The sequence below is a fragment of the Polypterus senegalus genome, chromosome 3, assembly GCF_016835505.1.
Source record: "Polypterus senegalus isolate Bchr_013 chromosome 3, ASM1683550v1, whole genome shotgun sequence".
Taxonomy (NCBI): Eukaryota; Metazoa; Chordata; class Cladistia; order Polypteriformes; family Polypteridae; genus Polypterus; species Polypterus senegalus.
Window position 1 is genome coordinate 47,691,576 of NC_053156.1, and position 15,268 is coordinate 47,706,843.

The 15,268-nt window shown below is 39.4% G+C and overlaps 1 protein-coding gene across 3 annotated transcripts in view; it reads right to left on the reverse strand.

Annotated features, from left to right (window-relative positions):
• Positions 1–293: 293 nt before the first annotated feature.
• ppp1r35 (protein phosphatase 1, regulatory subunit 35) overlaps positions 294–15,268 on the reverse strand; it is a 34,773-nt gene continuing 19,798 nt past the window's right edge. For all 3 annotated transcript variants that reach the window (XM_039747133.1, XM_039747135.1, XM_039747134.1), the window contains exons 4-6: positions 14,714–14,950; positions 14,418–14,551; positions 294–1,544 (exon numbers count right to left, since the gene is read on the reverse strand). In XM_039747133.1, the coding sequence (XP_039603067.1) occupies positions 1,371–1,544; positions 14,418–14,551; positions 14,714–14,950 (545 nt within the window). In that variant the 3' untranslated portion in view covers positions 294–1,370. The remainder of the gene's footprint in view (positions 1,545–14,417; positions 14,552–14,713; positions 14,951–15,268) is intronic.

Genomic DNA, 15,268 nt, shown 5'->3' on the forward strand with positions numbered 1-15,268 from the left:
CACAAAGACTAAACATTTAGGAGACAGGAAAAGATATAGAATTATTTATTTAAATATACGCTGTTTTCATGTTAATTTTAGAAATATATTTGGTCTTACTAAATGCTATAACATTTCTGAACATGTTTCAATACACTTTAAAAACAATGAAATATGATGGATATTCACTTCAGAACCTTATAAATTTGAATAAGAGCAAGGTAAAACCGTACGTTTCAGTGAAATATATTTTATACCAGTGGGTTACTAAATGGAAAAAATAGGCAATATAACTACAAGAAAATGAAAAGGTGTAACTCAGGTATTCTTCAATTTAATTTATTCTGAATAAATTAGGGTAAACATTTAAATATGTACACATGAAGTATTCAAACACAGGTGATCTATATAGTTGGTCCTCCAAAAGCCATTACAGTTACTTTCTTGTGGCGATTACATCTTTAACCAAGCATAGCCAACAGGAAGCTCCAAGACTGACCAGAATGTCATCTTAATTAATGAAGGTGTTCATTGTTTTATGTAAAACTGACATAAAACACAAAGTAGACCTCAAACAGGATATATTTTCCTCTCAAAGTCTGTAATCTTCATAAAACATAACACCCTATACTATATTCTCGCTTTGTACACACTAGTCTATGGACAGCAGAAGATCCACTTTAAGCAAGGAGGCTTTATTACAGGTTTTAAAGGCTTACTATGAATTAAATATAGAAGATATTCTAAGATGTCATTTTCAGATTAGCATATTGTAGTCATTGCGGGCTAAATTAAGCCACCATCAGCTAGATATTCATTTACAAAGATGAAGCATAAAACAATCCATTTTGAAGATTTGAACAATGGTGACATAAAATAAACAGGTGCTCAATACGTAATCAGGAAAAGCAGCTACAGATAAAGATCCTGAGAGTCATCTTTGAGAATGTGTGCTGGAAAATATGAACTAAGGCTCATCACAGCCTAGAAAAAACGATAGATTTATAACTGTTAACCAGATAATTATCATCACCAGATGCAATAAACAGAACAAATCCAGGACATGGATGTTATATGATGTGGTAAGAATTAACAGGTGAATGTCAATGTTGAAGTGGCCCGATACCTGCCCCCAGCTTTAACACTGCAAAATTATGTTGGCTAGATATCACAGCTGAACAATAGTCAATAAAAAATACTTTAACAAAGGGCAGCCTGAATACACATTATAAATTGCAAACAGTGGATAAAAACAAAATATTGCAAGCAATTCCTGGCAACATTACTTGAACTGTGAATATGGATTTGCTTCCTTAGAGAGGATCAAAGATGGTTCCATCAGTTCTTGTCAATTGACCTCTTGCTGTCTTATGCTGAAGGTTTTCTTAAAGTTACAATTCCCATTGTTTTTTCTTACGGTACAAATCAAACACTGTATTGGAAGGCCTATGTCTAGTTACGGTCTTCAAGGGTGGAAGTCCTTCCCGTGGAATGTATGGGGTTTCTGTTAGAAGTTCAGTAGGATTATAGAAGGTCATTAGGTCAGGACTTTCTGTTGGAACAGGCTGATAAGAAAGAAAAAAAACATTTAGTAAATAAATCAATATCAGAATGGACAGTTTTATAAATGAAAAAGCAAAATCCAAATTAAGTTTGCCATGTTGTGATATGGTTCTCCAAAAAGACATGAAAGACTAAATGATGAACTTTTTTTTTTTTAAACAATTTACTGTATCTATCATTTTTACATTGAAATCATCCTTGTGATTTTGAAGGAACCACTCCTCAGCAGATTTATGGCCACCATTCCGTTGCAAAATAACTAACTAGACAACAGAGCAAAACGGACATCAAGAGAAATCAGAAAGTGTTGTTTTATGTTCCTTGGAAACACATCTAGACACTTGGACACCCGACTCTACAGTACAGCTAGAAAGTCCTTGTGTCTACAATATGGGCCATTTTGACGATGCAGGTTCTGGCTCCACGCTTCCATCTGATTTGGGAGCCCTTCAACCCAACACCGTCGGTAATGTCACCGATGAGCTAGTCAGTGAAGGCAACAATTAAGCAAAGGAATGGTAAAAAGTGCAAAAGTGCTTTTATTTAAAAGAGCCAACAATCAAAAACAAAGTATTCAAATAAATAAAGTGCAGTGCTTTTCAAAAAGAAAGAAAAACATGGAGGTTAAAACAATAAGAAAAACAATCCTTTAAAACGAGGTTTAAACGTTTCTTACAGGAACCAGTCTTTAAAATCAATAAGCCTGGTGTCTTTCACTCCAGCATCTCTCCTGCTTCACCCATCTGAGCCTCGCAACAAGTGAGACGCTCTCACTGCAGCTGACCTTTATACCTGCTTCTGCTACTACTGCCAGTCACCTTACCGATCCTTGGCTCCGGTCGGCTCCCCCTGACAGTGACTTGGAAATTCCTCTGCGACCAAGGCTCTCAGGCAGGGAACACCACGTCCCAAGTCCCGATTCCTGCTACCTTCCGCGGAGAGTACTGCACCTTCCGGTCACTCCCACCCTGCAAAACAAACTCTGTGGGAGCGACCACAACCACTACTTCTCCCAGGTGTTGGCCAAACTCCCAGGCTGCCTTCAGCTGCCTGCGAGCATTCTCTCGCTCGTTCTCCTGTACCGGCTTGCGCGCACTCTCTCTCCTCACGTGCTTCCTGGTACAACCTCCGTTTCCTTCTCTTTCCTTTTTTTTTTGTTGTTTTTTTTTATTTTTTTATTTTTCTGACTTGCACTTCTTTTTATACAGCGAGGGGCCACAGCAGCTGTAGCACATTAGCCACAGGAACAATCACGGATGTGGGCAGTTCCTCACCTGTGCACTCGGTGAGAAACGCCCACACCGCAGATCGCCCCATGGCTTGCTACAACCACTACACCCCCTCACAAAGCCGCCTCGAGTGCGGTGATTATTTAAAAACTGGCCCTTACTGAGAGCGCTGTGGACCCGCTATACCACAGCCATACTAAATCCTCCAGTAAAATCTGTGGAAGCGGTGTGTGCTTTATGGTAAACAGTGTTTGATGCACAGTTGTCAACATCATCTCAAAAATCTTACTTCATATAAAGTCTATGATCAAGGGCCACCCCTTTTACCATCACATGAATTCTCCACTATTTTAACTCAGGTCACCACAACAAGCAACAACATTATACTGAACAATACAGATACAATATCATTACAAAATATGAATGATTAGTTGTTAGGGATTATTTATTGTTGATATTAAAAATTTACTGAAGGCTCAAAGCAATGCATTTCAGACTTTTAGACTAGCAATATGAATACCGTCACACACATGCACATAGGAGAAGGATTGCAGGCTCAAATAGTGCTGTTTCTCAGTCAGACCAGGTGTTGGTACTGTTACCTGATCCTTTCTCCCTCTGCAGACCAGCCTAGGAACCCATCTCCCAATGACATCGCCACCAAACCAGCCCCTGTTGACGTCACTTCTGGCAATCTTTAAGAACATCATATCCGGTACCCAGAACCACTCTTCCTGCCATGTCAGTTCCTGTTTAGGCCTCCCCAACTCTACCTCTTCCTCCATTCAGTCATATTTATAGAAGTTTTTCAACCTGTTACTCAGTTCTGTTTTGGACTCCAGTCTGTAAAGACGTGTTTATTTTTCTGCCAGTTTTTCAAGTATACGGGGTGGCCAGCCCCAAACCTTTTTGTGACTCCATTCATCCTTATTACAATACTTACAAAAAGCAGAGATATGAACTCAAGAAATCAATTAAAGTTGCTTAATTCAGGTATGAGGATAATCTAGGGCAGTTAAGTACACCTACTGTAGCAGAGTTTATAGACATTGGTACTTTATTCTGTAACAAAGGCTATTCAGAAGAATGGTGTGGCGGTGAGCTTTGTAAGTGTTTCTACACTTATTTTAAGCTGCATTTAATGTAGTTTAAAACTACTGGACTGTGAGAAGTAATTCAATAAAAATAAGAAGCTATCAATGAATAATGATGTACTTTGCGTTTTAACAATACAAAAAAAACACAATTACATTTGTATTATATAAAATAACACAATAGTAACTGAAGTTTCTGCTTCAACACTTTTAAAAAGCAGCCAGTTCCTAATTCATAAACATACTATATATTTGGACCATAATGGCTTTAAATTTGCAAACTTAGGCAAAAGGAATACTAACTAAAATACAAGATGGAAGAGGCTCATCTATAAAGTCTCACATTTTCATGAAGGATGGGGAGTAAGAAATTCATAACATAACAGAACTCAATGGTCACCAGTTCTGTACAACAGCAAACAATGTAAAAACTGTCAATGTAAAAAAAAAAAAGGAAAAACAAATTCACAGTACTCATGTTGCATAATCAATGTCTTTTATTCAGTTGTTAGCTCGAAACATGCAAAATAATTTTTTTTTTTGCTTAAATATTGTTAGTTACTTCCTTAATTATCAGCTTGTGCATAACAGTAAACCCCAAAACTTACGGGAGAGAATATTTGACTTGAGGACCCAAAAAAAAAACCCAATTGTTTTGCTTCTTGTGACCCTAAACTAGATAAATAATTAGAAAATGGATAGCCGAATTTTTTTTAAAGAGTGTGGTATGACTTCCACATGCCTCCCCAGATAGGCCGCCTCAAATTAGGACCCAAGTTCTGCCGTGCAGCGGGCAACGCCTCAGCACCGCACCAGTTCCGATCCCCAACAGGCCCGACCCCACTGGCTCTCTGGCGGTTTCAACCCTTCTGGGGATGAAGCTCCCAAGGGCTTTTCCCCATCCCTTTCATAATGCGAGCAGCCCTCCTGTGGGCGGCTGCAGCAGAGCTATTCCCGCGGAGAACAGACAGGAGTCCTGCTGTTTCCGAGCTGCATGAAGTTTTTACAGTGGCTGAAGTGCCAATCCTGCTACCAACCCCCAAGTTTTCCCTGCAAGTTGGACGACCATTTGCAAGGGTGAATGCAGTTTAACATCATACAAAGCGCAGTTGATTCCTGGGATCATTAAAGGTGTGTTCTTATTCCTACCCTGTTCTATGCTTGCATGGACTGGGTGTTGGGCAAGGTCATGGGGTCCAGTGGCTGTGAGGCATCTGTTGGTGAAGAAAGATTCACTGATCTTGACTTTGCTGACAATGCTGTGATCTTCCTAGAGTCAATGAAGGCTCTGATCGGGGCACACGAGAGCGAGAAGTCTTAGTCTCCGGGCTTGCGAGTGTCCTGGATAAAAACCAAGATCAAGGCCTTTAATGACTTCTTAGGCATGCCATCAGCAGCGTGTCCATCTGTGAAGAGAGTACAGTGATCCCTCGCTATATCGCGCTTCGACTTTCGCAGCTTCACTCCATCGCGGATTTTAAATGTAAGCATATTTAAATATATATCACGGATTTTTCGCTGGTTCGCAGATTTCTGCGGACAATGGGTCTTTCAATTTATGGTACATGCTTCCTCAGTTTGTTTGCCAAGTTGATTTCATACAAGGGACGCTACCCAATCAGACCACGTATTACGTATTAAATAAAACTCCTCAATGATATACGATATGCTTCCTGCGCGGTGCTTCGCACACTTAAAAGCTCTAACCCGTATTGATTTTTCATTGTTTGCTTTTCTCTGTCTCTCTCTCTCTCTTTCTGACGTTCTCTGTGCCTGACGGAGGGTTTGTTAGCAGAGGGGCTGTTTGCTTAGAAGATACGGAGGCTCCTCTAAAAAATGCTGAAAGGCTACCTTCAAATTGATTCCTTCATTGCGGCCGCTTTATCACGGTGCTTGCATACTTAAAAGCGCAACAGCCCTATTGATTTTTTGATTGTTTACTTTTCTCTCTTTCTCTGACATTCTCTGCTACACGCACTCCTTTGAAGAGGAAGATATGTTTGCATTCTTTTAATTGTGAGAAAGAACTGTCATCTCTGTCTTGTCATGAAGCACAGTTTAAACATTTGACCAAAGGGTGTTATTTCATGTCTAGAGGGCTCTAATAATGTTAAAAAAATGTATTTAGAAGGTCGTAAACAGGTTTTCTATGCTCCAACTGCGAAAATATTAGATTTATAAATAAAGAATCCTACTTCGTGGAAATTCATTTATCTGTCTGGAGCGGATTGACCACGATAAACGAGGGTTTACTGTATAACTGTGCGGAGAATATTTATAAACGGTGTGGGAGAGTTTCTAAGGGCTTAAAATATATAAAAATAACCATACAAACATATGGTTTCTACTTTGCGGATTTTCACCTCTCGCGGAGGGGTTCTGGAACGCAACCCCCGCGATCGAGGAGGGATTACTGTAATGACCTTGTCGAGAGATTCTTACCTCGGCAGCAGCATTCATGTCTCTGGTGAATCTTCCTATGAAGTCATAGATGGATTGGGAGAGCATGGGGCTTATGAGGTCACTGTAATGTATGAGGCACTCTCGATATCTTTGCAAAAGGAAGAAGGTCCAAGTCTTCAGAGTCCTGGTACTTCCTGTTTTGCTATATGGTTTGTGAGACATGGACACTATCTACTGACTTTGCTTCAGGCAACTCCTTTTGCCTTTCATGCTCTTTGGAGCTTGCTTGCAGTACTGTGTCACTTTGGGGAATTCTTGAGTACTACTGGTTTGAATTTGTGTCAAATGAGCGGTTGCTCACAGAGTCCCAAATGCGGCACATTATCTGCATTCTGAGGCAGTGTCAGTTACCGCATTACAGCAATGTGGCGCGATTCCCCGAGGCTGAACCAGCTTGCAGGATTCTCATTGTTGAGGACCCGTAAAGCTAGGCCAGGCCAAGAGGATGCCCATATAACCTGGCTGCGGCAGTATTTAGTTGTATGAAATTAAATCAAGTGGGAAAAACTGGCTGTTCAAGAATTTGGGTACCCTTGTACTTTTGCTGATTTAAATGCATGTAACTGCTCAATACTGATTACTTACAACACCAAATTGGTTGGATTAGCTCGTTAAGCCTTGAACTTCATAGACAGGTGTGTCCAATCATGAGAAAAGGTATTTAAGGTGGTCAATTGCAAGTTGTGCTTCCTTTTGACTCTCCTCTGAAGAGTGACAGCATTGGATCCTCAAAGCAACTCTCAAAAGATCTCAAAACAAAGATTGTTCAGTATCATGGTTTAGGGAAAGGCTATCTCGGAGGTTTAAACTGTTAGTTTCAACTGTAAGGGATGTAAGCATCATATGCGCATGATTGTGGGAATGGTTACGGACAACCCACATATCACCTCCAAAGACCTGCAAGAACATCTTGCTGCAGATGGTGCATCTGTACATCGTTCTACAATTCAGTGCAATTTGCACAAAGAACATCTGTATGGCAGGGTAATGAGAAAGAAGTCCTTTCTGCACTCACGCCACAAACAGAGTCGCTTGTTGTATGCAAATGCTCATTTAGTCAAGCCAGATTCATTTTGGAACAAAGTGGTTTGGACTGATGAGACAAAAATTGACTTATTTGGTCAGAACAAAAACTGCTTTTCATGGCAGAAGAAGAACACCACATTCCAAAAAAAACACCTGCTACCTACTGTCAAATTTGGTGGAGGTTCAGGGACTGGGGCCCTTGTTAAAGTCAAGGGTCAGATGAATTCAACCCAATATCAACAAATTCTTCAGGATAATGTTCAAGCATCAGTCACAAAGTTGAAGTTACGCAGGGGTTGGATATTCCAACAAGACAATGACCCAAAACACAGTTCAAAATCTATACAGGCATTCCTGCATCCTGGAATGGCCGTCACAGTCCCCTAACTTGATCATCATCAAAAATTTATGGGATGATTTGAAGCAGGCTCTCCGTGCTCGGCAGCCATCAAATCTAACTGAACTGGAGAGATTTTGTATGGGAGAATGGTCAAAAATACCTCCATGCAGAATCCAGACACTCATCAAAGGCTATAAGAGGAATGTACAGGCTGTTACATTTGCAAAAGGAGGCTCAACTAAGTATTGATGTAATATTTCTGTTGGGGTGCCCAAATTTATGCACCTAATTTTGTTATGATGCATATTGCATTTTTCTGTTAATCCAATAAACTTAATGTCACTGCTGAAATACTACTGTTTCCAGAAGTTTTTCATATATTAAAAGGAAAGCGCAGCCAATGATAAACAAAAATCCAAAGAATTAAGAGGGGTTCCCAAACTTTTTCATATGACTGTAGATGGTCATTTCTGGAGGGTAAGACTGTGTCTTCCTAGGGGGATCCTAACCAGGACCCTGAGCTGTTTCATTGTGTGGCAGGTGTGGTAACACGTGTACCAGTGCATGCTCCCCAAACTGACCTTACCTGGGTGGGAACAGTGTTGCAAAGGTTAGCACCGCTTCCTCACAGCTCCAAGGCAAATAATGCAGAACTCTGAATTTTCCTGCAGCATTTAAATGTTGCATATGTTAAATGGTGCTCTAAATCACACACTTAGGCCAGGTTTATACTTCATGCATACTTTACGTAAATCTGAAAGATACTACCAGATGGTAGTGCAAGATACCATCATGGTGAGAACACGTTTGGCTTTGCTGTATTGTGAATTGTCTGAAACTTCCATTAAATTCCGAGGAAACCTTGCCACAATATCTCTGAAAAGGATGTTTAATGATTATATCTATCAATCTGGGGATGCACCCATTCCAGCAAGCATCAGGCGCGAGGCAGAAACAAAATCCCTGGACGGGGCATTAGCTCATTGTAAGCTGAACAAAAGCATACACATACATTAGCGTCATTTTAGTGTCACCAAATCACCAATTATTCATGTCTTTGAAAGGAAACCAGAGCACATTGTGGAAACCCACCAGGAAAACATGCAAACTCCAGGCAGGGAACACCAGTGGCGTGACTCCTTATGAGGCAGCAGCACTACTGCTTTGCCACCGTGCCTCCCCAATATGTGTAATTATTAACAATATTCACTATTTAAACAAAGTTAACAATTTATCTGTAAAATGTAACATACATTCTTTAATGCATTTCATCATGAAAGTGATATCAAGTATAAATATAAAGATTCTATATGTGCAAAGAGCTGGAATATCATAAATTTGATGTGTTCTGTGTGGTGATCTATTGTTGCTTGCTGCTGCTGTCAGTTCAGGAGGAAGGCCCAGTGATTAACAGCTGGGTCGGTTTTAAGATGACGTTTACGACGGTCTACTTTAATGATAAAATTAACTACGAGGTTAAAGTGGACATTTTGAGATTAAAGCCGAATTTTCAATTGGGGAATATGCAACAACACTTGAATATAAAAAAGCACCACAAATGCATTTGTATGTGGGCATTTTGCTTCACCACATCAAACTTCAAAGCATGCATATCGATCCTACAAAGGATCTACAAAGCAGCTTTCTGTCACATGTAGATAGTAAACAGAGATTCTGACGTCACATTCCAATTTTATCACACTGCAACTTGCGCAGGCATCACGTTGATTTCTGAAGATGTGCTCAAAGGACGCATCAAATGAACGCTGGGAATGCGTGGCAGTCATGATGTTTGCGTATACGTGGTCTGACCATTTAGTATAAAACCGGCCCTAAGAGTACAGGTGTGCTCATGAATGAGCATCCTGTGCTGCCAACAACAGCAGTGACTTCTTGTGAATCTGAGCTAGATAAGTAGTTTGAAAATGGACAGTTGAATTTTTTTGATGTTTTCTAACATGTTTTTGAACAGTACCATTTCATCACAGAAACAGACCTTCACAAAAAAAAAGGTTTAGAGTTAGAGCACTTTTTTCTATTAATATTTTTTAGATTTTTATTTAGTTTTTGTTTTTACCCTTTTCAAGTTGTTAGTTTTTTTGATGCTGTTTTCTCCTTTTTACTTAGTTTTTAGTCCACCAGTTCTAATCTCCATCCATACACATAGGAAGAACATGCAAACTCCACATGGATCCTGACCAGGTGTTACGGCTGGCTCGTAAGTCGCAACATAAAACTGGCACAACACCACATTCTTGGGGAAAACTCCATTTATTTACCCAAAAATAAGAAAAGTTTACATAACAAAACTAGACGTCTAGAGGTGTAAAATAAAATTTTACACGTGCGAGTAATTAATAGAAAAGCTAAGAAGAGGGGAAAGAAAACACACAAGCAAACACAAAACCTGACTCCCCTCCAAAGGTAAAAAACAGGTTTTTATACATCATGACCCTCCCAGAGGCTTAATTAGTGATTAATATCACCTGTTGCTCAGCCAGCGCTTTCACTTCCCGCAAAACCAGCAAAGGAGCAGTACACAGGCGTAACACCAGGCTAGCAATCAAACTTCAACTCATGACACTGTGTGACGGGATCACTAAGTAACCACATTAAAACTAAATGTATCTATTTAGTTGTCCATGTATCAGCTTGGCGAGGAAACGTAACATCCAACATAGACAATGCGGTGTCTATTTGCTCAAAAGGACACCAAGAAGAAATGATTGAGCTGTGTTTCTGTGTCTGCTTTTATCCCTTCAGCATTAACTTTTACAAGTACCATAAATTTACACAGGCTGTTACAGTACAACATCAAATGTATGTTTTTATCACATGATAATAATTACAGCGACTCACTACTCAGTGTGCTAAATGCAGGAAGGATGCAGGATTTAAACCGATTACCTCGAGGTTGCTAACTGAAAGCTTTTCCACTGCACCATCTGTGCAGACCTGAGACAGAACAGCATTACCACTGTGACAACTAGTTGAAAAAGAAACAAACAAACACATACATATACAAAATCTTTTACTTTGTACCGACTGATAGTTGGGCTTCCGCAACATGTCAGTTGAGCAAATTCTTATTCTTCATTTTTTTTCTTGAATAAAAGCATACTTTGTTTTGTTATACCTTTTGTAAAATTGTTTATTGATTATATGGGCTTCAGTCTTCACACATTCTACACTTCACGTCAACATTATGTTGTTAATTACTGTAACATATGAAAACATTTTCTGTTTTAGCTGTGTGTTCAACATTATTTGCATTACATTTCCTCTGTCATTCTATATTTACACAGATCGTTGTAAACACAGAAAACACGTGAACTGAATATATTTCAAATCAAATGAATATATTTCAAATCACGGTATTTAATTACCTATACAATTCTTTACAAATGCAACGCCAGATAAACACTTCAACACAGCCTTCAGCTGTGAGGACTGGAGCAAGGTGATGCCTTCATCTGACTGAATGGGGGAGGGTGTAGCAGGCTGCGTTGTGCTAGTCTACACATTTGCAAAACAAAAGCGGGCTATTAACGCAGTTATAAGGAGTTACGAGCTTCTTGGTGTATCTCAGGAAAATGTAAGAATTTCGAGGACAATGAAGAAAAATCGCAAGCTTCATCAATTCTAGTATTAAACATTGTCTACTCTACAACATGGCTAACAACAGGGTCATCTGCAGCCAAAGGGACATGAACTTTGTCAGGGTGGGAAAGCAGCTACAGTCACAGCCAACAATAGCAGCCGGCCTGCTCACCTCAGCATTGGACTGGGAACTACGAGAACACTTGGGCGGAAGCTACATCAGATGTTACATCAACGCCTTTGAGGCCAGATGTGGTGTTAACATCTGCCTCTTCAAAACAGATGCTCATAGTGGAGATGATAGTCCCTTTGGAGGACTGCATTGACTGCTAATGAACAAAAATGGTCCAAGTACTATGAGTTGGTGGGGCAGTGCCAAAGGAGCAACTGGAATGCTCATTGAGGTGGGGTGTGGAAGCTTTGCTGGTCCACACATTATGCAAGGTCTACACTATGCTTGGCCTCACAGAAGCTGTGAAAAAGAGATCCATATAGTCCACTACAGAGGCTGCAAAGAGGGCCTCCAGGTAGCTTTGGATCAGGAGGTCCAAATCATAGGCTATTGCTGCTGAGGCACAAGCAAATGCCTGATCAGCCCTGGCTGGGTCACCTGACCGAGGGTGTCTGATGTTGCGAAACCCATAACACCCTACGACCTCAGGAGGCATCAATGATGAGGTGTTCCAGTGCATCCTAGGATGCATCTTAAACTAAGACCTCAAAATCTAACATCAAATCTTTTTTTTTTGATATTTTAACAAACTAGGGGGCTTTGCCCCCTGCTCGCCAATCCCTGTGTTTGCTTAATCGTATATACAATTAAAATTTTTTTTCTTTGGAATTGTTTAAATTTTATTATTTGCACTTTTACTTTAAAACTTCATTAAAAACAATATTTTTTGGAGACACACTGTGACAACGCAACGAAAAACTGCCTGTGAGTGAATATTGTTTCTGTTTCTCTAATAAATAATCCGACTTTTTCTAATGTTTGTCCCTGTGATTTATTGATTGTCATAGCAAAACAGATTCTCACAGTAAACTGTAAATATTTTAATACGAATGGCATATCACAATCTCCTTTGGTATGTAATGTTATTCGCGGAATATATACATTACCTTTCTTTTTGCCTGTTAAAATTTGCATTGCTTCTCTGTGATCATAAATATACACCTGACCGAATTGTGAAATTTAGCTTGTTGTTGCTTTAACTGCAGCGGGACCACAGATTCTCATAGTGTATGGTCTATTATTGTGTAAATCCACAGTTTGTGCATAAGAATGACTCTTTGCCTTTTATTTCTGATCTCGATTTGTCCTGCTCTTTTTTCAATTACACCTGGTTCTGATGATTAATCACCTTTTGTTTTGTGGTAATGCGATCTTTTCTATATTTTCTTTGATACTGTAGCAACTGACATGATAAAGTGTCACAAAAGTTTTACTTGAACAATCGCTGACTTCGTAACCTCAAACACAACTTTCTAGCACCCTCTTCAATCCCTCATCCCCCGCATCTCACCCCCCATTACCGCATCAATCAATACCCATCTATCAATTTTTCGTGCTGTACTCCGCCCTCCCTCAATAGGACCGAACAGTCATTTGAAACCAAAAAGGCCGCAACCTGGCTGGGAAGCTGCAATACTTTCGAATTTTACTGGTTTCATAATCTCTTATCTGTCTTTTTTTCTCTCCAGCGCCTTTGGGTGCCTATTCTCCATATTGTCCTTATACGCTTTGTATGTGTTGAGAGCACAGGATCTGTGTGCACTACGTCAGTGGTTCTCAACCTGTGGGGCGGGCCCCCCTAGGGGGGCGCTGAGTGACAAAAAGAGGGTCGCGAAGATGTGAGAAAAAAGAAAACAAGAATCAAAAATATGAAAAAAACATCTGTTGAAACCAAAACAAATTAACTTAAACTACATTCTGATACTAGAACAATAAATATAGAGTTAGATAAATGTCGATAAAAGTTAAGTAGGTATAATAAAATATGCATCTGCATTTTAAAAAAAATGTTAGGGGGGCGCGATTAAAACTGTTATGAAAACTCAGGTCAGCAAATACTTAAAGGTTGAGAAACGCTACACTACGTGCTTTTACACGACTGACTGTTTTTTGATGGATGTGCTCTTATATGCTATATGTTGTAAATATGGCATGTCTTGCAAGAATCTCATGTTCCACGTCCCCGCGAGACGGCCCTGGGACAGTCTCTTGGCACCAAGTCTCATGTTTACGGTCCCCGCGAGATGCTCTGTGGCAAGTCTCTTTTGTCTCGCGGGTCTTTTAAATGTCTTTCGAGAACTTCCGAGATGATCATGTATCATCGCCTGGAAAGCAAAAGCAAGATTATAAAAAGACTTTCCAGGATTTCTTTTTATAATAGAGAGATATTAGAGGTAGAGAGCAAATAATTATAGCAACACATTTTAGTAAATTAGAAGAACAGGTGATCTCCTTTGGCACCCAAAGAGAACAATTTTTTTTGCCTAGTTTAAAATCCATCAAAAGAGCAGGCTGCATGTAATCCTTGAACTTTGGTAAAAGCTGCCTCTTGCTGACAACTAGTGGGACACCCGGTACCTGATGGTCAATTATGGGCAATGAAATCTTCAGATGAAGTCACTGGCAAGTGACAAGTGTTTGATATTTGCTGTCATTTCTGAAAATATTGAATGCAATCTCTAGAATAAGCCAGCTAATTGTGAGACTCTAATGGCTGCATGAGGGGTTCTTGCATATGCACACAATCAATATTTTTCTCAAAACTAAAATTAAAACTGTGTGGTTTTAAATTGCTAGCCAGCAACTGCGCCCAAAAATCAAAATTACAAAAAATACCTCTCATTTTCATTTAGTTCTAGTTTTCTGACATTTTTATTTTAGTTTTAGTAAATGGAATTATTATTTTTTTTGTTAATGACATTTCATTTCAGTGTTTTTCTCATTAAAGAAAACTGTCTTAGAGTAACATTTTCAGATAAAAATTCAATTTCAGGAACATAATACACCTCATTTCCAGAAATATTGGAGCATTTCCACAACAAAATTTTTCTATAACAAGCTGTTAGTGCAGATAATAGGATATTATCTACTAGTCACAGTCTTGCACTTACCTTTCGACTCTCTGATCTGTAAGGTGGCACCATAGACATTTTCTCTCTTTCAGCATTATTTAGTACCTGGTCTGCTGGCACTGTCACACTGACCAGAGCACGGAACATATGCTGTTCCCTGGGAATATTGAGAGCTACAAAGGGCATAGATCAGAGAAATGTAAATTGTAACATAAAGTGGTAATGAACAGAAAAGTACAGGTACAATATGTGTACATGTGTATAATACACTAGATGTAAAGTAAATATAATACAATGAACCATTGCCACATCTATTCCATTGAAGATGTCCTTACCTTCAGTAATTCTTCCTTCCACAGCATTTCGGGTGACAGAGGACTTTTTCAGGTGTTCTTGCACAGCCTTCTTTGAGTCAAACCCCAATTCTGATACACATTTTAGTTCCTCTCCTAAGGCCAGTGTGGTGTTCAATACAGGATTGTGCAACATATTCACTGGAGTAAACAACTGAATTTCTACTGGTGTCTCTAACCGTTTTGGGGGATGTGACTGTTTCTTGCTTTTCTGGCCTCCTTAAAAGAACAAAAGGAGGCATTTTAAAAAATAACCGTAATCACATTTGACACCCTTGATATTTTCTTACAGAAAAATGAAATAAAACATTGAAGGCATTCACACTTTACTACCTAACACGGATGTACCTATCAAGGGAGTAATACAAACTTGAATAGGAGCGAGACAATAAATCTTTTGCTATTCATTATTCAGTTTGCTGTGAAAAATACCAAAGAACCTTAAATGTGACAACTGTCAACACATAAGATAAACAGCAGCAAAGACGTCTACAAAACTAGTGAATATGGGTAGATTTGGTACATGTACACACTACT